Below are 27,119 nucleotides of genomic sequence, written 5' to 3' on the forward strand. Positions count from 1 at the left end.
ATCAACGAAACAATAATGTATATATAAAAAAATAATAATACCGCAAATATACACGCACGCGCACGCATCCTAACCGAATGAGAACGTATATGTCCCTGTGGACCATGACACTAAAGTGTGATTACAGGGATTCCTTGATTTTTGTGTGTTTTCATTCTTCGCGGCTTTGCTTTTCTCTTATTTGCTTGTTTGTTTTTCTCTCTATCTCAGTGTTTTTGTTTTGTTTCATATTTAATAATTAATCTACAAATGTCCAATAAGTGCACAAACGTGGGATGCACATAAGTTCCTCGGTATCAAATGCTAGCCTGTATGTTTTTTTTTGTTTTGCTTTTTGGTACAAGCCATTCGCGCTTTTACATTTTCCTCACTTCCCTCTATTTTTCACCCCTTTCTCTCTAATCTTGTCAGCTCCTATCGTTCTGGTTCGATTTCTTTATATCCCGTCGTAGCTTAAGACGTTTAATTAATGTTGCTGTTTTAAGCGTTATCAAACTTATGTTTTTTTTTGTTTTTGTTTTGCTTTTTCCATTAAGTACTTTTTTTTTGTTGTTGTTTAAACACTACACGAGCACATTTAGGCAGGATTTTTGTTTTTTGTGTGTCTTTCATTTAATGTTTGCTTTGCCGTTGAGTCTGTTATTTGTTTCTGCTTCCATGTTTCCACTTTTACTTTGTGTGTTTTGCTTCGGTTTTACTTATTTATGTGTGTGTGTTATTCTTCTTCCTCTAATTCATAGCTGCTGATTTCGTTTTTTGATGTATCGCATCGCACACGCTTCAAAACTTTCACTTGTATTGTTTAATATTGTTCTATTTAATATTATTTTGGCACGTGAAATAAGGTTTTGCGTTAGTTGCATTTTTTTTTCTCTTCTATCCTTTTTCGCTCATTACCGCTATCCTTTTCATTTCTACGACTCGTTTTACGTTTAGTAGCGATTCGGTATGTTTTGTTTTTTGTTGTTTTGCTTAGTCAAACGTACGCGTATTTTGCTTTGTTTGTTTTTCAACGTTGTTTACACTACCGATCAAAACCAAACAAAAAGTGCGCACTATTTAGAAACACTAATCAAAAACCAAAAAACATGGCGAACAGTTTGAAAGAACGGTTCTGCGCACGCGCTGAGCTCCGGAATTGTTAATTGTATTGCAAACGCGCATTACGGCCAAAATGGGGTTCTGTTGGGGGTTTTGTTTTCATCATATTAATATTTTTTTTACGTTTCAGCTTTGGTTTCTTTACTCATTTTTTTTTAATCCTTTGTATGTAATGGCTAATGTAAATATTCGCGGACGGATAACCTCAGAATGTTGCATATCTCTCTAACTCCTGCACACCATCGTTTACTTCTCTCCCTTCGATTTAACGTCTGTCATTTCCGTTATAGTACTACTGACTCTTTCCACTAATAACGCTTGCAATGTGCGTGTAGTTTACATCCCTTTTCTCATCGCACCAGGGGGAATGCATTATGCGTCCGGTGCATTATGCACATACAAACACACACCCACATACACACATATATTCGGAATTTTTCCACCTTTTTGCGCTACTCAGGCCACCTTGGGTCGTATGCTTTTGTATGCGCGTGTGTGTGTGCGCGATTTTTTGTTATTTCACTATTCTTGCACTGCTCTCACTCTTGCGTCCGTTTAATGTAAATGCAGCGGTTTTTGTTTGTTTTTTTTACTTGCTCGGTTTATCTACTAGGTAAACCCCTTATTAACATCCCGCACACTGCAGCAACTTCCTGTTAGCTCAATATATATATATATATATATATATACTTTTTTGTTTGTTTGCTTTATATTCGATTTTTTTAAAAGGCTGTTATTAAAATCTTTACAATTTGGCATTCATGTACTCAATGAACTTGCGTAAATGGTTTTCGGTGTTCATGTGTTGGTTGCTTGTGTGTATTGTGTAGTCTAGGTAGTAAATCGATAATGTTTACAACTATGTTATTGCGTTCTTGTTTACTACTTTCCATTCCCACCATTTTACCGGTGCTATAGCATAGTCGGTAACGTACGACTTAACAGACAAGCCGGCCCTGCGCGGAAACCTCATCTGGAGCCCGCGTCCGTGGTAAAATCAAGTCACACAGACAGCATGCCAACCCAAGACCATCGACGGTTGTTGTGCCAAACAAGAGGGGTAGAGAACTTTCCCAAGCCGTATGTGTACGTTCTTAGTAACGATGTATCTCGTTTACGGTAAACCGATAGTGTCAGATTATATTAAGCTAATGTCACACGTTTCGTGTGTATGAATGTTTGCTTATACGTAAAATGTACATCAAACAAATTGTACAAAACATTTATTCCCCAAACACACACACACATACATCATCACAGTAATTGGAACGTGCGGGGGGGAAAAGGAATGATAAAAATACAACCACAGAGAGAGAGATAGAGATGGTGTCCCTTGATGTATTCGTACACACATACGCACACAGACACACAACATGCATTGCGTAAAAACTGACCCACGAATAGGATGGGGAGGTTAAAACACAATCAGTGCGTTAGGCTGAAGGCTGACCTATGTAGTAAAACTAAAATAAACCGAGTACGGATACACGTACAGTCCGCCGGTACAGACAGTACCGACAGTTGCACAATCAAGGCGTTGTGGATGTACACAATACAACTGGCCTACTGAACCTAGGACAGATTACACCTGCAGTCACCTATCCATCGTTCACCTGTGTCATCTTCTGTGAACATTTTGTTTTAAAACGATTTATCTTACAGCCGATCGGCTTGCTCTACTTTACCCGGATGATCAATGATCCGAACAGTTTAATGCATGCTCCGATAAAGGCTGACCTAAACTTTAAACTTCCTTTCGGTTTCGTTACTGTGTTGTATGTTAGTGTGGGGTTTTGCTTATCCTTTCTTAAAATGCTATATCAGTGCAGATTAACTATCCACAACTGACGCGTCCGGTTGCTTCTAAGTGAATGCAATAAAACCATGGTGGTGGTGTGTGGGAGGGGAGAGACCATCGGGAGAATGGGGGTGAGCGGTGACTTTTACATTGGAATATGTTTTGCATACTTTTATGCTGCGCAATTGTGTCTCTCCCTTTCCGTCTGGGGTGGCAGACGTTTGCTTTTTTTTTGTTTTGCGTAAAGCATCCGAACTGTTTCGGGGCATTGTTTTGCTGTCGCTCTAATTGGAATACGCTTCCTCTGCGGGAGAGGATTGCCGTACTAAGTCTGTGATAAAAAGTAAGAGTAAAGTACGGTATCGTTCACTGTCCGTCTCGATTACACTCTATCCTCACTATCCAATGTCTCACACATGTTGGCTAAAACTATCTCGCGATTAGGGGATGCAATTAATTGAGTTTGGCAAATTTCTAAGTGTCGATGCATGTACTGTGGCGCACACTTAAAATCGGTACAATACGTCTAATAACGTAACGGCTCAGCAAGTGAGAGAGATAGAGAAAGAGAGAAAGGGACAGCCCTGGAATGGATTATTGTACCAGTAAATGGAATTGCAACGGTTAGGCACAAGCGACCGGTGCACGTCGTCGTCGCTGTTGCCGGTTTACATCCAGCTTGACTAGCGCGTTCGGTACGGTGCCGGTGCAGGTTCGGTTGCTTCAGTAACGCTGCTGGTACTCATGGTGCCAGCGGTTGAAATCGATGTGAAACACGATGATGGATCCAGTTGCCAGACCGGCCAGCAAATATCTGTGTGAACACAAAGCAGAATGCATTATCATCTGATGTTTGTTTGTTTCTTGAGCTTGAGTAAAACAAAACCCACTTCTGATCGTGCGTGAGGGCTAGCGAACGTATTCCGCTGTTGCACGCCGGAAACGCATACAACGGTGCAAGGTTAAACGTTCGCCACACTTCCACGATGCCCTTATTTCCGGCCGTCATCAAATATTCGCCATCCCGCGACAGAAGCATGCACTGGGTTGGTGGAATGTAGAAAAAAAAACAACAATAAGTTAGTACAATAATTTGGTGTTGTTTGCCGATCAAAAAAACAGTACTTGTAGGTTATCGTTGTGCGACTCGTAGCGCAGCAGCTTCCCGTTGATGGTGTACGCAGCAACGCTACCCTCGTCGTAGTTCACCACGATGAAACCTTCGCGCGATAGCGTTATGTTTTCGGGCGAGATAAAATCTTTCGGTGCTTCTAGCGACCGCAACAGATCACCGAACGTCGTATGTACCAGCACTGGTCCATCTGCAAAAAGTGGCAAGAGGTGAATGTTAAGAACGGTGGGGTGAACAAGCAAGAAAACACAATCCGAGAGCCAAATCGTACTTACTTATCGAGCCGGAAACAACCAGCCCCAGCTCGGCACTGATGACCACAGATGTGACCGCCGTTTCGTGTCCTGTGAGCGTAGCACGGGGCGTTGGTATCTATAAATGTGAACAGAAAGGAGCAAGGAGTGTTGATTGAATCCGACTCAGAGATAGGTGAAACGTTGAAAACTGCTTCCGATCTTACCTCACCCTCGCCAACGATTGACTGTGTGCGTGCGTTCCAGTGCCACAACAGTATTGTGCAGTCGGCCGAACCGGACGCAATGTAGCAATCGGACGTGATGTTACACTCGGATCGTGACAGACACGTAACCACGCCGAAATGTCCGAAGATGATCTGCACAATCTTTGCCGTTTCGGTGGAAAACACACGGAAGCTGTTGTCCCAAAAGCCGCACGCGATCAGGAACCGGCTGTCAACCGTGGTAACGTAACAGTTGGATTTAATCTGCAACTTCTGGCTGAAGTTGTCACCAAGATGGCGCCGATTCTGTTGGTTGCTGCTGTTATGTCCATTAATTTGAGCTGCAAAGAGCAAAAGATCGATAGAAATAATGCTTTCGATGTGTTGGATGACAATGTTCCCGAAAGCAAAACTTACACAACAGTGGATCCATCGTTAGCGGTAGATTAGCGTTCATGTTTTGTGTCGATTCAGCGTAGCTCGGGCTTTGGATGCTGGCGGTATACTGACAGTTCCAGCGATTTACCGCGAACTGATGGCCCGCGGTAACGGTGACGACCGATGGCAATGGTAGCTGTGGGTACGTGTTGGCCGAAATGTGTATGATGGGCGAATTCAGATGGAACTTGAGCGACATGCACACGTCATCCGGCATCGTGTTGAACATCATCGGCGACAGATGCATTGCCGACGACCTCGGTGGATGCGGTTCCATCAGCAGCAGGCTCGGCGTTTGACCAAAGTTTCGGATCTGGTTTTCTATGGCGTCGCGCGTCACCGGATCACCGATCGTGTCCAGATCGACGCTACCCTCGTACGTGAGATAGTAGAACACGTTCGTCGCACGCATCGCTTCCGGGCCGCGCTGTTTGTAGCCGAAGATCAGATCGATCCACTGGTGCAGCTGGCAGGAGACAAACTCCGACTCGAGCGCCATCCGATTGATGCGCACAAACTCTTCCGGGGTTTTGGCCCACGGCGGCAGATCGACATCCCCAACCGTGCTGCCATCATCCCGCTGACCCAACCGATAGTCGGACGCGTTGTAAAACATCTCCGGCAGGAAGTACCACTCGGGTATTAGCTCCTTCACGTCGGACGTATCGCGCTGACAGTTTTTCCACGACAGCGCCACGGAGGAGAACAGCCGATCGGGATGATCAAATTTGCCACCCTGCAGTGCGAGAAACATCGTCGTGAATGGTTCGATGCGAATCAACCAGTTCAGCACGAACGCGGCAGTAGAGTAATGGGTACCGTAGTGGAACGGCGGGATACCGGGTGTGTCCCACGTTTCGTACCGCTCCTCGAAATATTCCCGTCGGCTCGGGTTCAGCGCACCGATCGGTTTCGAAAGGTCGCGATAGTTTGACGGCTGGCTCAGATCGAGCTCGCGCGATTCATAGTTAGTGATGACCCACGGGAACACCGGATACTGGTTGAGATCGTTGTACGTACGGCCCGCGATCGTGTTCAGAAACATTAGATACTCAAAGTTGGAGATTTCGCGCCGCTGCCATTTTTGCGTCATGTTCGAGTTGCGCATCAGCTGACGGGGAGACATCATCGATGCACGGCGCGTCTGCGGTATGCCATACTTGATGCCAACACCGACACGGGGCAACGCTTTGATTACCTTCTTCACCGTATGCTGGTCCGGGAAGGCGAACAGTATCGAGGTGCGACTAGCGAGAAAGATCTCGAGCGCCACATTCTGCAGCAGATAGCGCCGGGAAAAGATGGCCCGTATCTCGGAGAAGTACCACTTGCCGTGCAGGTGATCACAGTACTTCAGCACCTCCTGATCGATCTGCTGAAACTCACCGTTCTCTTCGTCCACCTCGAAGTACATCTCGGTGGAGGTAATTGACATGGTGCCGGGCGCCACCAGCCCGGGTGCGATCAGTTTCGCCTTGGTGCTGATGTTCACCGGTCCGGTCAGGTCGAGATCGAGCTCGCGGTCCTCTATCAGCAGCTCGGAATCATCTAGCAGGTCGGGCTGCTGTGAGCGTGGTACCGCTATCTGGGAGTAGATTTCTTCCCGTGCCACACCGGCCGGACGGGCACCGCCTGGTGCCGTAGTTTCTGCACCGACCGCTTCATCCGTACCGGAAGATACCGTACCAGACGTTGCTGTCGAACCGGTGGCCACGGCGGTACCGTTTTCGAGCGACGCTTTCAGCGTTGCCTGCGGGTGACTGGAACCGCGCGGGTTCTGCACCATACGTTTCCGGCGTCTCGCATCGTCCTCCCAGGCGTCCAGCTTCCAGAAGATCTGCTTCTGATAGTTGGCGTTCATATCGCCCCACGCACCGTGCCGATTGCCCATTATGTTGCGCACCTTCTCCAGTAGCCGGCTTGCGATGACGTTGTCCCGGCGTCGTGCAGCTGTTATCAGATGGTCGCACATCCGTTCCTCCTCGCGCCGCTCGAGCAGCGTCTGGGCACACTGGGACTCGAAGTCGGCATGCTTCAGCACATCATCCGCCCGCATCCGGTTCAGTATGAATTCGGCCTCATTCGCTACACGCACGATATGGTCCTTCATCGCGTGCGACAGTAGCCGACCTTCGTTGATCAGCTCGATAAATGCTAGGCCGGCGTGCTTCTGCAGACTGTTCTGCCACTCCTGCGAGCAGAGCAGCATCACCAACTCCACCACCGAGTGGCTGTTCTTGAACGTCGTCAGCCCTTTACCCTCCATCAGCAGCTCCTGACCGTGCGAACCGACCAGCGTTTTCGACAGGAACGGTGCAAAGTCAACCATAATTTCGCGCAACAGTGGACAGACCGGTCCGAGCGCTATTTCCAGCTTCTGCGTCAGGCTTGCCTCGCGCGATGGTAACGCCAACGGCAGCTGGCTTACGAATGGTGCCTTCAGGTTCAGATCCTCCGGTCGACCCCGTACCGAACCACCGGTCGGTACCACCTGTCCACCGTATCCGTCCGGTACGCGAACCACCGCAATGTCAGATTCAAGCTTTACACCACCAGCACCACCAGCTCCACCACCACCGAGATCGACACTTGCACCTCCACCCACACCACCGTCCATACGGCTGCCGAGCGTGCTGGCCATGGAACCGAGACGATCGCCACCGGTACCACCGCCACCATTGTTGCCCGCCACACCGACCGTACCGTCTGTGCGCGGTGGTTTCAGTTCGCTCGCAACGTCATCATTTAGATTCACGTCCGTCCAGCTTTCATCGTTCGAGTTCGTCGGCTTGTTGTCGTCCGGCATGATTTCGCTCGACGTTTCCACCTCCTGTGGGTCGTTTTCGGTCGAGTTAAGGTTCAGCGAACCTCCATCAGAGTCCACGCTCTACATCCATCGAGGTAACACGAAAGGAAGAAGAACACAACGCGAAATCTATTAGTAAACCTTACTTCGTGAGCTAGTGTTCCACTATAACACGCTCGGTATTTGAAATACCAAAATGAACCACCAAGGTCGTTTGCAGATGAGTGCGATTTTGGGGGCAAATGAGTACACAAGCATCTCTGTAACCGTACCCGGGTTTGTAGGATCCAAATGCTGCTTGGACTTTTCGCACTTGCAGGTGATGTTTCGCAATGAAATATGATTTTGTCGACATGATCGCCAAACAGTACACATTATATCGATGAACTCGTCTAGATTAGTTTCCAAATTTTATGTTTAACAATGAGCGAAAAATCTTACAACAAACCATGCATTTACCAAAAACACAATTAACCAGATCTTTGCATAAAACGATAAAAATGGCATTCACTTAATAGCGCTTCGCAAGGATCTTTTCATGTTTTTCCTTAAATATAATAAACACAGCACTAACAGTAATATGGTACAGATGAATTAATTAATCAAATTAAGCTTGTTAATGAAAGGCTCTGTACAAATTAGAGATGAGAATTACAACTCTTTTTAGTGAGTCAACTCAGAGTGAATGAGTCGTTATTAGGAGTCAGCTTGTTTAACGACTCATTTCGGAATCACAAAAAAACCCGGCATAAAGGGAGGGTTAGGACCTTATAAAATTTTCAATTTTTTTATTTTTTTATTATTTTTCACTCTTTTTTTATTTAAAGCATTATTTGAATGAAAAGAAACTCATTCCAACCCATTGGCATTAAAATAAAACAATTTAATTTTTTTTGCAAAATTTCCCAAAAAAAAATCGTAAGGGGTAAGCCTTATGAAATTTTCGAGTGAAAAATTTTTTTGAAATTTTTTTCTGATTTTTTATTCTTTTTTTAATTTAAAGCACTATTTAAGTGAAAAGAAACTTATTGCAACAAATTCCCATCAAAATATATCACATTTAAATTTTTTGCTACATTGCTCAAAAATGAGGAAAATTTTACATTTTCTCAAACAGGGTAAGGAACTTGGTTCCCCGAATAACTTCTGGTACAGACATGTGAGGGCATGGCTGTCCAAGAAGAAAATGTAGCCATTGGTGCCACCTATCGACCACTGGTTAAAGATTGGCGATTCGTTGGATACCGACCGAGTTATAGACATAAGTTGGTGCAAAAATGAAGAAAATTTTACATTTTCTCAAACAGGGTAAGGAACTTGGTTCCTCGAATAACTTCTGGCACAGACATCTGAGGGCATGGCCGTCCAAGAAGAAAACGTAGCCATTGATGCCATCTGTCGACCACAGGTTAAAGATTGGCGATTCGTTGGATACCGACCGAGTTATAGGCAAAATTTGGTGCAAAAATGAGGAAAATTTTCATTTTTTTTTAATTTTTGATTTTTCTTATTATTTTTCACTCTTTTTTTCATTTCAAGCATTATTAGAGTGAAAAGAAACTCATTGCAACCCATTGGAATTAAAATAAATCAATTTCATTTTTTTTGCAAAATTTCCCAAAAAAATCGTAAGGGGTAAGCCTTATGAAATTTTCGAGTGAAAAATTTTGTTGAAATTTTTTTCTGATTTTTTATTTTTTTTTTAATTTAAAGCACTATTTAAGTGAAAAGAAACTTATTGCAACAAATTCCCATCAAAATATATCACATTTAAAAATTTTGCTACATTGCTCAAAAATGAGGAAAATTTTACATTTTCTCAAACAGGGTAAGGAACTTGGAATTATTCAGTAAATGTGACATGATTAAAGATGACTATTAGTTTGTACAGAACCTTAAACCATGCATTAAACGCACACACACACAACTAGTACATCTCTAAATAACATGGAATAGCATGAAAATGAAGATTAAAACAGAATAAGGTGTATGGCTACAAGTGGGATTCGAAGCAGCTAGAAACTACATCAACTACACGAGCGAACGTGAACAAATGAAGCATTGCAACCACCAGGTTAACTGAAACGTGAAAATAGACACACAGTCAAGGCAGGGAAGGGATACGTTCGAGACCGTGCATCCTGCTGCAATCCAGGCAAGCTGCAATCGGATCATCGAAGCGTGGATAGGAGAACAGAAACAAATGAAAACAACGGAAACCGGATTTGGTGCTGTGCCATCTCGCTGTGTCGCTGATTTGTCCCCATTTACCTTCGGTTGGCCCTGTGCCACCCTGTGGACAACGTCCGGACGCTGTTCGTTCACGGCAATGGTGGCGGTCACCGTCGTCGTTACAGTGGCCGTGGTTGTTGTTGTTAGGCCGGACGATAGCATCGGTTGCTGGTAGCAGGACTGGAGCTGAAGATCGCTAACGCTAGCAGTACCACCAGTCGACGGTACTGGATGGTCCGGTTGTTTGGCGGTCGATGTTCGTCGCGAGTTGCTTGCAGAGGTAACGGCCTTATGGAGGATGGATGCAACATTTATTTCAACAGGGCAAAGAGGAACGGTATATAATTGGATTATGGAAAAAAACACGGAAGGTGGGATTTTATAATGGTAATATATTGTGTGTATTTGGCAGGGATCAGGAAGAAATTGTTGTAGAATGAGTGCAAGGTAGAACGAAAAAAAATATATATATAAAGGATACGAAAGAAATATGGAACGGTTATGAAAGAACGAGGAAGAAGATGGGAATGTATAATTAAAGTAGAGAACAATAATCCATTTTTCGTTACTAGAAGCATGCAACGTAGCCGTTTTTGTTTGGTTTGTTTGACATTAAACGCATTAATAAATCATGCACTTCAACGCTAGCAAAATGCGATAAAACGGAAAAAAGAAGTTCCAGTTATAGCCAAAATTAAAATATAAAACAATTAGCCACAAATAGTACGATTTGTAATGTTAAACTTAAAAACAAAAAAATACCATCAAGCGATTGCGCGTTTACAACAATCGATCAAACAGTTCACTACTGCATGGGTTAAAATATTGTTTAATTTCGGTGGTTAGTGTGATAAAACGTAGGAACGCGAGACCATAAGAAGACGAGCCGAGTAAGGTACATAATTGTGCACCAAAACCCCACGTGTTTAGGCGGGTCATACACACTGATCACTTTAGGTGATGCCGCATCAGGATGATCAATAGCGCCGGGGATCGTTCCGCAAGCGCGGGAGGTTTGCTGTACGAGCGATTGAAAACCTTACCTTTATTGACAGTGGACCGCTAGAGTGTGAATCGTTGTCCGCTATGACGGAGGAGTTGTTTTCGTCCACTACGATCACTTCGTAGTCACCTTCCTGCATCGATTGGGTTCCTAAGATGGAGAGAAAAATAAACTAAATTAGCCAGTTTGTTCCCATGCCTATCCGGAGAGAGAGAGAATCGTGTCTTAAAGGTATCGTTTATCCTTCTTTCTTTTCTGTTGTTGTAAGTGTCTGGCCGGTCGTACAATTGGAATAAAAATCGGCGCAACAGTTTTAAAAATACGGAAATTGTTTTCATAAATGGTCACAAAATAAGTAGAACACAACAAAACCATAATACAAAACGCACGTAGAGATACAAAACCAAAAGAGAATCAAATCAAGATAACAACGTGACATGTGTATATCGAAAGAAAAACTTCAAAACCATAGTAGCAAAAGAAATTAAAACACGCAACAATGATAACGAAAGTAGAACGAACGGAAAAAGAGAACTAAAGGAAAGATGCAAAACAATAACGCATATTTAGCAGCTAAAGAATGGTGGCAACACAGGGAAATGAAACAAGACATGACGGTGGCAACTAAAACGGGGACAACCGAAAAGTAATGGACCGAGGCTCTTGTGAAGGTGGTGTGTGTGGGTATGTGCGACAGCGCATGAGATTACAGTGTGCGTGCAGTTTGTACAATAAGTATTGCACCTTATAAATTATTGACAATTTGTATCGTCTTTTCACCGCATGGGGCCGGTTATATCGATCGCTTTTACACAATAATTTTCATCAAGAATGATTTTGTATGAAAATTATTGTTTTGGAACAAACAAAAAAACGAAAAAGGCCGTGCGTGCCTCTTTGTGTGCGTGTGAGTGTTTGTGCGAAATAAAAATGCAGATAGACAATTAGTGTACGAGCGACAGGAGTCGTGCCTTTCGATAGCTTGCCACCGACGGTATGACCGACAACACCGTTGTGAAGCCCGGTCGTAGCGGTGGTTCCGGTTGCCCGTCCGACACCTCGCAAGTGCTGCTGGGGCGCAAGCCCACCGACCGGTGCACCGCCGGCACCATATGTACCAGCGCCGCCCGCATTCACCAATGCCGTGAGTGAGTTGTTGTTCAGCCCGTGCTGCTGTGCGTACTGTTGCTGTTGCTGTTGTTGGGCCGGTTGTTGATGCTGATGGTGCAGATGGCCACCGGCGATGGCTGCGGCGGAGGCGGCCGCTGCTGCGGCCGCGGCCGGTGAGTAGCAGTTGAGCATTTCGCTGGTAAAGATACAGCTGCCGGGAACGGCACCGAAGCTTTGGTTGTTGTTGTTGTTAAGCGTGTTGTTGGTGTTGGTTGCGGCATTCGTAATTGCACCGGCAGCTACATGCCCGTAGTACATTGGCAGTGCACCACCGTTAACGCTAGCGCCACCGATGACCAAACTACCACCGCCGACATCTTTGTGATTCATGCCGCCCGGGTTGTTGTTGTTGTTGTTGATAAGATTGCTATTGTTGTTGTTGTTCAGTAAGTTGGCACACCCGCCGGCAGACGACGAACCGGACGATGAGGAAATGGTTTGCGATGAGGAGGATGTGATAGTGTTGCTGCTGCCGTGCACCACCGTCGGTTGATGATTCGGATGCGATCCGGGCAGGAACTGTGGGTAGACGTGGTGCGACCATTGCGGAAACAGTGGCCTATTGCTCGACTCTGGATTGTTCGGTCGTACGCGCATGGCGTCACGTGACAGTTGGTTAAGTGTTTTGTAGCAGCAGTTATTAGTTATGTTCAAGCGTTGGTAAATGGTGGATAAGTACATAGCAATTATATCGAGCAAAGGGTTTTGATTTGTAAGTGGCGTGAAGGTTACATGGTAGCATTGTACATATGACCGCATGTTCGGTTATGAACGATTCGAACAATGGTGAATTAAAATCGTTCGTGGTAACGATGGACGTCACAGCCACCCCCCCGGGCGGGTTTTTTTTTGTTCATATACATATTATTTGTTATTTTATTATCAAAGCAGCATGAGAGAAAAAGGGAAGAGACAGAAAGAAAAAACACAAGGGGGAGAAAGAACATTTTCTTGATTTAGGTTGGCATGTAGAAAAAAAGCTAGAGAAAATTTGGTTTTTTGATTGCTAGCAGCGCGCGGATGGAGCAGAATTATGCTTATTCGCTAAAAAGTAACACAAAAAATGATAAAGCTAAAACTGGTTTACATTAATGCTGAAGCCGGCATATGCACATATCGGTAGAATGATGCAGTACTATGCGAGAAGGGAATTTTGGGTTGGTTGTGTCCTGTGACAACGAAAGCACAACAGGTCCGTAAAAGAAGAATACGCAAAAAACTATTCAACTCTGTCAATGCAGTTTAAAAACAAAATGGTTTCGTTTAGCTTTGCTTGCCTTTTACTTTCTAAAAGCTTTTTGCTGTAGCTTTTGTACAATTTAAAGCCTACGGGCTACAATATTATACAAACAAAACAGTAAATGATACAATGTTTCACTAAATAAAGAAAAACTGAAACAATGAAAATTATACAAACGTGGATTTTATTCGCGAGTTATGCAATTAATTGAATAGTATACCCTTTTGTTGTACAACTTCAACAAAGGCATGTTTCAAACACACATAACCCGCATTAAAGCGCAGAGAAGCTGACCAGTTGAACATGAAGAAAGCTTTCCTTACAAGCAAACGCACACTCACACACACACACACACACACACACTCTTCTGCAAATGGCGCAGTTCGGAGAGGGAGCTAGGTGTGAATGTAAGCGGGAAATCCTTAAGGGTGATGTTCTAGGTACTGTTTATGCCGGGAACCGATGTTTGCTGGCGGCAGGCCCATCCAACCCGGAATTTCACCCGAAGTCTGACACATACAACCATAAAAAAATCAAATATAAAGCTTTTCGGGAGATGTGTTTTCTTCTTTTTATTAACCCCGGAAATTGGGAGTCGAGTTGCTGAAACTATGTATATTATAGTTGTATGTGGATCTCTCTCTCTTCTTGGCTTTAACGACTTTACAGGTCACGCCGGCCATTTCTGGCTTACTAGACTTATTTTTACCAAGTAGCCGGAAAGTCAGTTCTTGCTCCGGGGGACGGTCCGGATGGGATTTGAACCCGGTCCTGCCGTGTGGACCGGTGCCGTTTATCACATGCACCACTGAGCCGCCCCTCGGCTCACATACATATACATATGTATGTGGATATTTCATTTAAAATTGCAGGTTGAAGGGACCCCGCCGCTTGGAAAAACCGGTTCCAAGTGTAGGCAGTACCATGTTAAATAAATATCATAAGAAGCAGCGAACGTTGTTTGTTATTCGCTTAACTTTTCCGCCTAATAACGAAGATATGGGTAACAGAAACATATGGCACTGAGTATAAGAAGAAAAAATAACAAAACCAAATGAAACTGGAAATCATAAAAAAAGTAACCCAACGAAACCGAAAATAGTCCCCATTTTGCTTTTGCCCATGCTGGACCTTGTACCTACCCTGTGTGGGCGTTGAACGATGGATGACGGGTGACGAGTTGCGGTGTATCTGCAGCTCGACCGGCGGTTCCAGTATATCGCGATACTTCGACACCATCAGCACCGAGATGAAGTAAACGATGGCGAGCGACAGGAACTGTGCCTGCTTGGTTTCCTCCTGAAAGAGTCGTTTCTTGAGATTATAATTAGTCGCACTTGACGCATCGACAAGCCAGCCCGGGTGGACGGGCCATCGGGTACCGGGGTGTCGCCACTTACCACATCGCGGTAAATGACCGCCCGCAGCCGATTGATGTCCATATCCTGCAGCAGCTTCTCCGGATCCTTTACCGGGCTCATCGGACCGGACAGTGATTCGATGATCGTTTTCGACGTCGACTGTGCGCCGCGTATGAGCGCTTGCAGATGGACGCCGCCCGGGATGTCCTTCAGCGACATACCGTTGTAGAGACCGCGCGTCCGTTCCTTGCACTCGAGACAGTTGCGCACCGCACAGGTACACACCAACCGTAAACACTGGCGCAGTATGCCACCGGACGACATGTTCTTTTCCGCCTCGAGTTCACTAAAGTTAAGCGAGCTGGCAAATATCAGCACATCCGCCATGTTGACAAGCCGCTGCAGGAAGGAAACGGCTACGTCCAGCGGCATGCCCTGGGTCGGTTCGAGCACGTCCAGCTCGGAGTTGGGTGAGGTGGCACTGGCCAACAGTGGCAGTAATCCACCGCACGCAATGATCAGATTGTCGGCGAGCTGCGAGATCAAATGTACGGTGTTCACCACGAAGATGGCATTTTCTGCCGAGTTGACAAAGTCCAGTACGCTTTTCGTCGAGTGACTGCGCCACACCTGGATGTCCGTTTCGAGCGAAAATAGCACATCAGACAGCAGGCGCTGATGAATGTAGGACCATTTAAACTCCGGTATGCGGAACGGAGGCCGGGTTGGACCGGGCGAAAACATCGGACGTGTCGAGGCAGACTTGGAGCGTTTACTACCACCACCGGCACCACCACTACTACCTTCATAGCTCATCGATTGTACGGGCGCTTGTGAGGTGGTCGATTGTTGTTGCTGCTGCTGCTGCTGCTGAATCGGTTGGCTCTGTTTCGGGTGCGACTGTGCATCGAGATACTGTTGCGTGTTGGTCGACACACTGACGGCACGTTTCGAACCGGAACCGACCGTACTACTGGTACTCTGTTTCACACTGACCGCTGTGCCAGTGTTGCCATCCTTACCACCACCGTTATCGTTGCTGATCGCACGCTCATCCCCTTCGTCGGTCGGTTCGAACTGCTCCTCCGTTTCCGCTACCAAAACATCACCATCATCTTCCTCCTCTTCTTCCTCTTCCTCTTCCTCCTCTTCTTCCTCTTCCTCATCTACATCATCTTCCTCCTCCTCAATCAAGCTGTTACCGCTGCGGTGCTGCTGCTTGTCCTTGATTGCCATACCTTCCATCGCATCGGAAACAACGGAAATTCGCTGATGTTCCTCACCTTCGTGCACATGATGATGGTGATGGTGATGGTGATGATGCGGATGATGACGATGGTGATGGTGATGATGATGCATACCACCACCTTCCTCCTGCTCGTTACCTTCTCCACTTTCGCCCACCGTCTTGCTAGGCGTACCGACCTTTTCCGCCTTTTCAACCGCATCGGTTATAATCGATTCGACGACTTCCTGCATCTCGACAGCTAGTTCACGCGCGGCAGGAACATCCCGTTGTATCGCCCCGTCCGCACCGCTCTCCTCGACCGGGAAGCACCGATCGAGCAGTTCGTCTACGATGCTACCGACAGCAGCGGTTACCTTCTGTGCATCCGGTTCGCTTTGTAGTACCGGCGACATTGGTGCGGGTCTATCATTTGTTTTATCACTGACACAGGCAACCGACGGTGAACTACTAACGGTGGATGATTCCGACGTACTGCCGACGGTTTCCACGCTACCCCGGGTCGATGGGTCGTCTGCTAGTTTCTGGTTGTTGTTCACACTGTCAACCGACGAGCCACCATCGCCCAAACCCACCTCATCACCTTCCACCGGCTTCAGCGCGTTCTGGTTCATCTTGACCACTTCGTTCACTGCCAGTTCGATCTCTTCATCCTTAATCACTGGCGAGGATGTCGGTTCGGCCGGTGCCTCCTTACCATGACGCACATCATCATCATCCTCGTCCTCGTCATCGTCATCGTGCATCGATGCTTCACTGTGCTCCACCAACATGTTCGCCGATTTATCGATAATTTCATCGACTATTGTTTTCACCACACTTTCGGTGGTGGTTGCAGTGGTTTGGCTTGCAATAGTGACGGTATCGTTACGCGGCTGATGCTGCCCGGATGCACCGAAATTACCTTCCTCATCACCCTCATCCTCATCCTGCTCTTCGTCCTCCTCCTCTTCCTCCTCTTCGTCCACCACGTCGGCATCTTCGTCCTCTTCCGCTTCTATACCGTCCGGTGCACCGTGCTGGATCGGTTCATCTTCCTCCGTCAGATCCGCCTCACCGCCCCGCATGTACCCGTTACCGGTCGGTGCGTCTGGTGCACAGGTTTGAAAGCCGATCGCCTGCTGCTTCGCAATCACACTCGTATCGATCATCGTTTCACCCGTTTCCGGTTCACAGACGCAACCGGGCGTTACCGTAACGCCGGTAACGGCCGTACCCGGTACAATCTGCTTCACGCATTTGCCGTGGAGATCCAGCTCACCGTCCTTCCCGGTACCGGTACCGTTGCTACCATTCGCACCATGCTCCCAGCCACTGATTGTGCTGATAGGGCGTTGCTGGCGCAGTGCCGGATCGGTAATGTTATCCGTCCGATGTTTCTCGTAGTGTTCGTACATCTGGGCGAACTGTAGCTTAAACTCCTCATACGACACCTTCGAATGTACGATTGCGAGCGTATCGACCCATACCCGCCATCCACCGTATTCGTACTTGATCGCGTGATGCAGCAACATGCGGAACAGCGAGTACACCATATCGGACAGCTTTTGTTCCTCCGAGTTCTTCGGGTGTATGTACGCCATCGCGATTAGCCACTCCTGCCAGACGCTCATCTGCAGTACGGTGCGCCGATTTTCGCGATTGTTATTGCACAGCAGTGTCATGTCGGATAGGAACAGTTTCTTCACCTCGATCAGCTGCTCGGACTGTTTCGACTGACGGATGAGTGTGGCGACCACCTTCAGTATCATTGGGTTCTCCAACCGGTAGTGACTTTCCGGTTCCGGATGTTTCGCGTACAGGATCTGCTGCGAGATGTGCTCGGTCATGATCTCGTACAGTACATTGTAGGTCGGTAGCGAGACGGACTCTTCATACAGTAGCAATCGTTCGGCAAGCAGCGTATACAGATTGTGCGGTGACATGACATCATACTTTCGCCTGGGATAGGATGAGAATAGAAGATGTGGAGAGAGAAGTATAAACAAAACAAACAAAGGAAATCATATTAATACACCAATCTGTAACGTTTGTGCGTTTGTCATCCATACTTGTGCGTGCTGCGTGACAGGAAGAAGCCGAGCAGCTTCAGTGCCTGCAGCCGTATCAGCTGGCTTTCGGCGGCAAGCAGTTTGAAGATCGTGCGCACACCATGCTTCACATCGAACGCCGGCACCATCGAGCTCGGATGCTCGGACATGAGCGAAATGAGCATCTGCAGCACGTCGTGCAGATTTTCATCCTCGTGCATCGTCATCAGGTAGTTAAGGATGCTCTGCAGCTCGTCGTCCTTCACACCGTTACCGATCATGATCAGCTGCTTGAGGAACAGCAATATGTAAGCACGGATCGCCAGTATGTCCTTCTGGGCCGGTCGCGGCCCATCCAAGCCCTTGGGCGTGATGCCGCTCTTCGCCCGCGGATTCACCACCCAGTAGTAGAACTTGAGCGTGTGGACCGTCTGCAGGACCGTGCTAACGCGCCGCACATTGCTGTAGATTTGCGTATCGCTAAGAAACTCCGTCGCCAGGTACGCGTACAGGCGTGCCTGCACCGTAGCCGGCGTGTAGATCCACAGCGAGGGATTGAACAGCACGTGATCTAGCAGCTGCCAGGTGAGGAAAGAGAAACAGAAGAGCTTCATTTTAACTTTGAATTTCATCTGCCCTGCCACAAGCCGATTCAATTTAGGCATGCAGCAAGATTTATTAAGGTAACATCAACGTTCCCAAAATACAAAACAAAAAAAATTAACAATAACAAAACGACGTACAAACATTCTCTAACAAGACGAACGAATCACAACCAAGGCACCAAATGGGGAACACATACAGTTGTGCTACATAATATTATATCATAGATTCGCCGGTACTACATCAAAGCATTTGTCGAACGATGAAACACAACAGCAACAACAAAAATTATCTCCATTTCACCGTCAAGAAACGAAACGAATAAATGCTGCTTCACAACCATAGATAAAAATACTCAACAAACAAAAATGTATCATGTATTCGATGTAATACATGTGAAAAAATTCAAAACAAAACAAAAAAAAACATAATTAAGTAGAACAAACGTTACACATAATCGACCAACACAAGTAGAGGCATGCATAAAACGCAAAAGGATTTTTTCCACATTTTAAAAAGGCCTTTATCTTTTTTTGTTGCTTCATTTTATGTTTTCTTTGCGCATATGATGTATGATTTGGGTACATTCTATCCCAGGTTCGGTTGGTTAAATTTTAAGCTCAACCATTTTAATCAGCTGAATAACATATGGAAGCTTCTAAAGTAAATATACGAGCTTTCTTTAATATTTAAAATAAGCAAAAAACATTCAATTAATATGTAAAAAAATACGAAAAGAAACCGAATACGACTGTATAATGTTGGGATGCTTGGTATTAATATAGCTTATATAGAACAATCATTTTAAGTCATGCATAATTTAAACGATCCATTCCTGCTGGAATTGTGAATGGGATGTTTGTTTTGTTTTGGTTCGATACACGATTAATTTGGAATGTTCCTGTCCAGTTGGTCATATGAAACACAGTCCAGCATGCACTTGTTTTTACCACAATGCGTAGAGAGAAAACAATAGAACGATTGTGTGTGTTGTGTGCAATGCTTTTGTATGGACAATATGCTCCACCCTACGATGAAGGGGCACAAAATGCAAGCATTGGCATTAAATGAAGTTTGTGTCTTCTTTCTTCTTCTTCTTCCTTGATCCTGTGGTGATGATATTCCCGTCATCGGGACGTTCCGTAGTGTTTGAGATGCCAGTGGGCTGAAAGCCCCGGTACCGGTGCCGTTAACGGAAGCCGGGCCAGACGTACCTGTTTGAGCAAGAGATCCGAGTTGGCGGACAGGCAAGTCACCAGATACTTGGTAAGACTCAGAAACGATCCCAGCACGTCTAACGATAGGTGATCGCGGGAGGAACGTTGCAGCATGAACGATATCACCAGAAATCCTCGATTCTGTGTCGGAAAGGAGATGGAAATTGGCAATACATGAGTGTGCAGGTAATGAATGATGTTTGAGCGTGTGCCCTGCCGTACCTGTATCATGTGCTGCTGTACCGTTTGTGAGCTTTCGACAAGCTCACAGATGAATCCAAGCAGCTTGGCGCTACAATAACAAAACAAAGGAAGGAAAATTACATGTAAGCTAGCTTGCTTGTTAAATATAAAACATTAATTATTACCAAAGTGTCGGATCCTTTCGCACATCGGTGCCTTCGTAAGGCATGTCAAGTTGCGAAAACAGTGGAAACAGCACCTGTATACCGCCGATCGAATTCAGCGTACAGTGGATGGAATGGGTAACGACAGCCTTTACGTCCTGGAAGAGCAAACAAAGTGAAACAAATAATAGGTATAGAAGAACCATAAGGTGGATACATCATGCAAGAATGTTGTTTCGGAAAAAACGAATGCAAAATGTTGATTACGCAATGCTTACCTGCAGCATAAGCGAGTGCGGTGTGTGTACGAAGTACGATAGATTGCCCTTGGGAGCCGATTGTAAACACAGTTGACCGTCCGTTGCGACCGGGTTGTACATGAAGACGATAGCACTCGACAGTTTACCATCGTACAGCACCTTTTGTGTGGTTTTATCGTTTTTTTTTATCGTACCACAATATGGGATGTGGAGAAGGTTATAGACAGAAAAGTATTAAAATATTGCAAACGTTGTTGTACATAAAAAAAAGGTCGACTGGAGGACGCAGACGAATATTCGCTGTCTTGCGATTCAGCTTTCGGCACCGCTAACAAGTTCGAAGGGAGGTTTATTTCAAGCGAAAAGCTTAGGACTGAACCGAAAATAGTAGGCAAAACAAATAGGGGGGTGGCACGCACACGGGCAATTTATGGCGGAAAGGGAAAAAGGAATTTGAAACCCCGTTTCAGGCAGGCGAATGGCAAAACGGCAACTAAATTCATGCATTCCACGAGCGACGCTAGGGCGAGCATTGTAATTAAATTTTCATACAACTACAACTTTGCTAATGGGTGGGATTGTAAAAAAAAAACAAACAAACAAAAAGGTCACCATTACAAAAAAAATCAATTCGATCGATACACACAACACAATAGACAAGCGGAACGGTAAAGCAGCAACACGAAAGGAAAATCGAATAAATGTATATACCATATGGAAAGGTTGGAAAATTAATATTTCGATCAGTTATATCATCTGCACTTACAAACTAAACACTAGAGAAAGAGAGAGAGAGAGAAAGTGGGAGGGGGGAGAGAGAGGAAAAACAGAATCAACCATATACGGAACATAAAAAACAATAAAAGCATGCTTACGGATACTAAATCAAACGGTTCGCCACCGGAGCCCGGGGCAGCGGAAGCAAGCGCAACACCGGAACTGGCCGAAGCCGCGGTCGAGGATGAGGAAAACGAGGACGGGTTGTGGTCAGCAGCAGCGGCACCGGTAGCAGCGGCGGCAGCAGCGGTAGCAGCAGCAGTGCTGCCGCTAACTAGATTTCTATGAATGGTTGACTCGGTCGGAGCCAGTGGCGTTGGAGAAAGCGACGAAATGATAGCTTTTGCCTCACTCACCCGCTTGTGGTTGTCCGGCAGATTCAGATAGCACTCGTTGTCGAAGCGGAACTGGGACTGTAAACACACACAAAAAAAGATAAGACCACCCATTGGATGCTGATTAACGGCGGCTGTCCACTTACCTTGTAACCCGGGCCGAGTCGATGCATTGCACAGATTTGCTGCGTGGTCAGTGCCTCCGAGAAGAGATAAATTGCGGCCATCTGCCCGCAAAACACACGCTCCTCGTCCAGTTCCGGGGTAGCCCCAACGTAGCACTTGTCGAACGGCTGCGGAACAGAACGTTTTGCAATCAGCATATGGTTAAGGGATACGGTGGTATGTGTGCCCGTATAGCTATCACCAAAAGAAAAAAACCAAACTGCCTTACATCATTTGTCGACACTAGCCAGGCCATTTCCGTGCTCGACGCTAGCTGGCCATTCACCAGGCACTTGATCTCACTCTTCGTCCACCGGTTGTAGATATATACAATGGCAATCATGTACCACTTGCGCGGCTGAAACTCGTACTTCACGCAGTGCTGGAAACCCTTGCCCTTCACCTTCATGGACGTTAGTACCAGGCAGTTGCCCACGAAGTGTGCCGTGTACCCGACTCCTTTGGACGTTTTAAAACTGTGTGTGTGTATTGTTTTTTTTTTTGAAGGTGTAAAAGAAAAAACAAAACGAACAACGTGAGTGTTAATGAAGTGTTAATGGTCACATTTTTAATCTACATACCAGTATAGGTAGGGCTTTTCACGCTCTATGTTAACCGAATTGATCGGATCCAACCGGAACCAAGTGCTGAAGGTAAATCCGTTCTCGTATGGCCATTTAGCCAAAGGTGGCAACACGATTGCCTGCGTAAAACAAGCATAACATGCATATTTTAAAATTATTGTGCCTTTAATAAAATTAATTTGCTACTACGAAGGTCGCTTGTTAACCTACCGAACCCTTGCGCCCGGGAAAGCTGAAAAACACGTCCGGCCCGTTACGGTGCGGCATCTGTTTTAGCACATTAAGCAGCTTAGCCGAATGACGGGGCCATTTGCCGTTGACTGCTTTCATCGCACCGAACAGTAGCTTTAGCTCCTTCACCGTAATACTGTAGCTAGCGAGCACACCGAGCATCTCGATTAACAGATCTAGAATGTATAAAGCGCACAGGTAATTTATTAGCATCGGTCCGGAATCGGTACACTCGCATGCGATACGTACCCGCTACGATCGGTTCGGCCTGCTGCAAACGTGCCAGCACATGCTCGATCAGTCCGATCTCCGTACAGGCCTGCAGGTTCCGTACGCTCTTCTTCAGTATCGCTATGAACACACTCCACACCTCCGCCTGCAGGTTTGCCGGGCAGTGATCTAACAGCTCGAGCATGTGTTTCACGTTTTGTGCATCCTGCACGACGAAGTTCAGCTCCATGTCGAATTCGCCACCAACAAGCTGCACCGGACAAGCGGGAAAGAACAAAACGATTGATGAGTTACACTTGCAATTTTTCAACCCCTTGACGGCGGTGGAAGGTCGATACACCCGCAAAGACATTGTAACAACGCGCCATGGTAAACCCCTTAACCCACGCCAGGTTTCTCCCTGTTTGCGTAGCGCTTGTGGCCGCTTATCAGAAAGGTTTCCAACGTACAGTTGCTCAACATCGCAGCCGGTGTACAATTTGCAACGATATTTCATTTAACTGTTTATCCGGCGCAAATGTTTTCCCTACGATCAGTAGGGACGGTAGTTTCATTTAAACTGTATGCATACAGGTACGAGTAGCTCATATAGGAAAAGGAAAACTTTGCAATGTTTCCATGCATTTGTTGTGGTTGTTTTCATAAGTCCTTGCGCACCACAGATGATCAAAAGTGATCGACAAATAAACAAAAAAATACAAAAGAAAATCAATTTCTTTACCCATGAATAGCACGTCTCAAAAGGTATGCGCCTTTCATAGAGGTGAATAGTGATAACAACGTCACCCGAAGCCCCATCAAACAACCGATAAAAAGGCAAAGTGGAACGATAAGGTGTCGCAATATTAAGGCGAGCGAGTTACCAGCAAGCGATACTTGACTTTGTTTCGCTTTGTTTGAGACATAGCAATCGAGAAAAGCGATGTGGTAATCAACCGTAGTATGTGGACCACCTGTAGCAGCGGGTTTTTGGAATTAAGCAACCAGCGCTGGCGTGTATGCCGCCAGCTGAACTAATAAAAATTGTTAACGACCTAATAGAGCATATCTGACGTGTAATGGTGTACCTAGGTTCGTTTTTACCACGTATTCGAATATTTAAAAAAAATTAGATGATATTCGAACTGCAACCTTCGCTCTACTAGACTAATATGCAAATTTTGTACAAATTAAAATAACTTATTGAAGTAAGCTAAAGTACAAAAATGTTTTGTTCCAAACGTAAAGCTACCGTTCGTGATTGGGTCCGTTTTCAAACGCTTATTCTCTTGTTTATGTTAAAAAGTGTCTCGTTATCGAGACCATTCTAATTGTTTCTAATTTAATCTGGTTTTTTTTTTCTTCAAAACAACATTGGTGACTGAACTACACCCTTCCGATGTTCGGGTGTAGATTTCTGCAAGGTGTGTTTGGAATGACATTTCTAGTTAGCACTGTTATCGGTTGTTGTTTCTGTCTGATGCTATTGCCTTGCGAAACATGTAGCATATTGGTGGCAACAAGAAAATTGCCAATGTCTTTAGAATGACGCTACATTATTGTCCTAATTGAGAATCTACGATTGATGCATGGCTTCACAAGACCAAATCTTGCTTGCTGCTTGTTGTGCAGCCGTGTGCAGCTCCTTACCAGATGCAGTACCGTGTTGACGACCTCCCGGTTTGACACCTGGCCCACCTCAATCAGCCCGATCAGGACCGCGAACTTGAGGTTGTCCGTCATCGACATTTTCACCACTTCCTCGGGTCGCTTGATGTCACACAGGGGCGGTCTCGTAAGATCCGCCATGGTGGGTGGCGTGTTCTAAAATGATAAAGAGTAACGTACAGTGCATTAAAAACCGATGCAAGCGAGAAAGCAAAACGGAGAGAAAGAAGAGGAATTCAACAATGTTCCAGAGCTCATCGAGAACAATCCGTCGACATGCTGGCACGAGTGATCAATGAATGATAAATGTTTTAGTACGTGTATTACTGTATTGTTCGCTTGATAGCGATTGTTTGCGTTGTACAATTTTTGCCACACTATCGTCACCTTCTTGTCGCATGCAGTGCACCTGCGGCTTAATATTGACGTTTTGCAATGTGTCGTTTCCGTTTTGTGACAGGTAGATATACGTCTGTGCAACATATATCGCACATACGACAAATGATAAAGCAAACACACTTTTGCATCAACATCAACACATTCGCACGCACACAGTCACACACACAGACACACGTGCACGTACAAACTACCGCATGTTGCCATACAACCCTGAGATAAAAATCATCCGTACGGTACACACGCCGGGTGGGAAGGGTGGAGGAGCTATCACACGCATTCATACACACACGTGTATGTGTCACACGGGAACCCTTACGTCACCACAGCCCCAAAAAGGATTGAATGCTATCGAATGTTTAATGGTTGGTTGTTGATAGTTGATTGTAGTTGAGGCGACCAGTAGCAACGCTGCTCTTTAGTGTTCGCTGATGTTTTCTTAAGATGCTCGCATACATCTCCAGCATAAAAGGGCCCAGAACTACTACTGAGGTGCCCTCTTCCCCGATGGGGGGTCTGTCGCCCGGTGGCGGCTGTTTCGTAAACAGTGGCGCCTTCTCGAGAACCACTCTAGTACACACGGCAGGAGCAGAACGGGATGCGGGGTTAGGCTGATTGTGATGAGAACGGGATGGTTGGATGAGAATGTGCGTATGCCAATGTGTGTGTATGTGTGTGAATGTTTGTGCGCGATACACACCAACGCTCAGGCGCACACCAGCCCATCCCGACGATGACGGTGCTGGATGATGTTTGCTCTTCCTTTACCCATTTTCTTTAACTCTCGACCATTTTTCTTGTACGCAATCTTACGCTCACAAAAAAGGTACACGTCCCACCCACAACCAATCCCGCCCCTGTGTTGCTGGAAACCGGAAGCGCAGGTTTGCGTTAATGCATCTGAAAGGATGACATGCTGAAAACGGATCCTTTGGGGTGGGGGAGGGCGCGTTGGGAGGAGCGGACAAATGGAACGACCCGTGGGCAGTGCAAGGGATGAGATAGAAAATTTCTCATGCACACGTGCGCTAATACACATAGATACGCACACACACACACATTTGTACATCACACGTACATCTTACATACACACAGGCGCACGCGCACACTTACACGAAACACACTTATGTCACACACATATAAGTTATCTATCCGTTTTTTTTGCTCTTGCTTTCTATTTCGCTCCATTCATTATTCCGAACGCTTTTCTTTGCTCTTTCGCCACTTTTGCTTATTTCTAGTCACGCACTACACATGACAGTTTTTGATGCAAGGAGGGTATGAAGGAGGCCAGGGGAGCAAAGAAATAGTGAAAATGTAAAAAACCATTAGGCCCATTAGGGCGGATATGTTGCAACTGTGTGCTGCGCGTATGATTGCGTGCGGGTAAGGCAAGGGAAGGGGTAATGAGACAGAGAGTCGAGCGGAGCACAATTCTTAGCGGCCGGTATGAGAGATTTTCACTCGATTTTAGCTACGTGGGAGAAAAACGAAAACCACCGTCAAAGAACATAAAGATAAAGGGTCTGATAAAGCTGAAAACGGGCCACTCAGTAACCGGATGAATGAGATGAAGGCTAAGGGAGGAAGGGTACGAAAGGCCCCAGATGGAACGGGGCATACCAGCCCTTCCATCTGACGGAACGTCGGACGTTTTGTCGTTTTGAGAAGGCTTTCTTCTCGCTCTACGGGAGAACCGTTTCCCAGCTTCTGCTTTCCCCCGGTTTTCCCATCGCTGCACGTACTCTTTCCGTTGTACCGAAAAGATTGCACCACCTTGTTTCCGGTTCGCTCAAGCTTTACGGTGCATAGCCAGTAGGTGCGTTTTCCTTTTTATCTGTAGTTTTTCACACTGCACATGTTGTTCGGACAAACGAGACAAACGGTAGGACGGTTACCACTGCCCTAAAGCTGGCTGGAAGATGATCGATTTTCACTTTTTCAAATGCTTCTTCTTCTTTCTACCTTCTGATGGTCTGCTTGGGTTTGTATCGTTCTTACGGTTGCTACGGGTAAGGAGGCAGCCAACAAACCCAGAACCGTACCTGGTCTAGCCGATGTGGGGGACGACCCGCCGTGGCCTGTTTCCCTTCTGTTCGACCCACTGGAGCACAACTGTGGCCACTGGGTTAGCCAACATGTAAAATTTTCCGACGAACTTGACGCTATTACCTTCCCTAATTAAAGGTCGAGATTTATGAAAAAAAGCTATCGCGTCCCGTTGACAGCACCTGTCAAACTAGTTTTGGATTCTCCCGAACTCACCACGGGAGCAGGTTCCCTGTACAGGACCGTACAGGAGAAAAGTG

General features: G+C 46.0%; 1 protein-coding gene across 21 annotated transcripts; it reads right to left on the reverse strand.

The window, feature by feature from the left end:
• Positions 1 to 271: 271 nt before the first annotated feature.
• Positions 272 to 27,084, reverse strand: LOC125763573 (neurobeachin). 21 transcript variants are annotated; one of them, XM_049426952.1, is made up of 24 exons: positions 26,856 to 27,084; positions 24,397 to 24,570; positions 22,786 to 23,017; positions 22,516 to 22,712; positions 22,303 to 22,424; positions 21,951 to 22,197; positions 21,703 to 21,849; positions 21,320 to 21,634; positions 20,463 to 20,603; positions 20,206 to 20,342; positions 20,060 to 20,129; positions 19,835 to 19,978; positions 18,039 to 18,625; positions 14,781 to 17,928; positions 14,523 to 14,694; positions 11,942 to 12,712; positions 11,011 to 11,120; positions 10,007 to 10,255; positions 4,909 to 7,816; positions 4,492 to 4,832; positions 4,307 to 4,403; positions 4,025 to 4,221; positions 3,790 to 3,941; positions 272 to 3,713 (listed from the first exon to the last, which is right to left on the reverse strand). In XM_049426952.1, the coding sequence occupies exons 2-24, from the start codon at positions 24,553 to 24,555 to the stop codon at positions 3,623 to 3,625; spliced, it is 10,734 nt and encodes a 3,577-aa protein (XP_049282909.1). In that variant the 5' UTR covers positions 24,556 to 24,570; positions 26,856 to 27,084; the 3' UTR covers positions 272 to 3,622. The 21 variants fall into 21 exon arrangements, with proteins under 21 accessions (XP_049282909.1, XP_049282923.1, XP_049282917.1 ...); XM_049426966.1 differs by having other exon boundaries at positions 26,587 to 27,084; XM_049426960.1 differs by having other exon boundaries at positions 26,556 to 27,084.
• Between the last annotated feature and the right edge of the window lie 35 nt (positions 27,085 to 27,119).

Source organism: Anopheles funestus, chromosome X (assembly GCF_943734845.2).
Source record: "Anopheles funestus chromosome X, idAnoFuneDA-416_04, whole genome shotgun sequence".
Lineage (NCBI taxonomy): Eukaryota > Metazoa > Arthropoda > Insecta > Diptera > Culicidae > Anopheles > Anopheles funestus.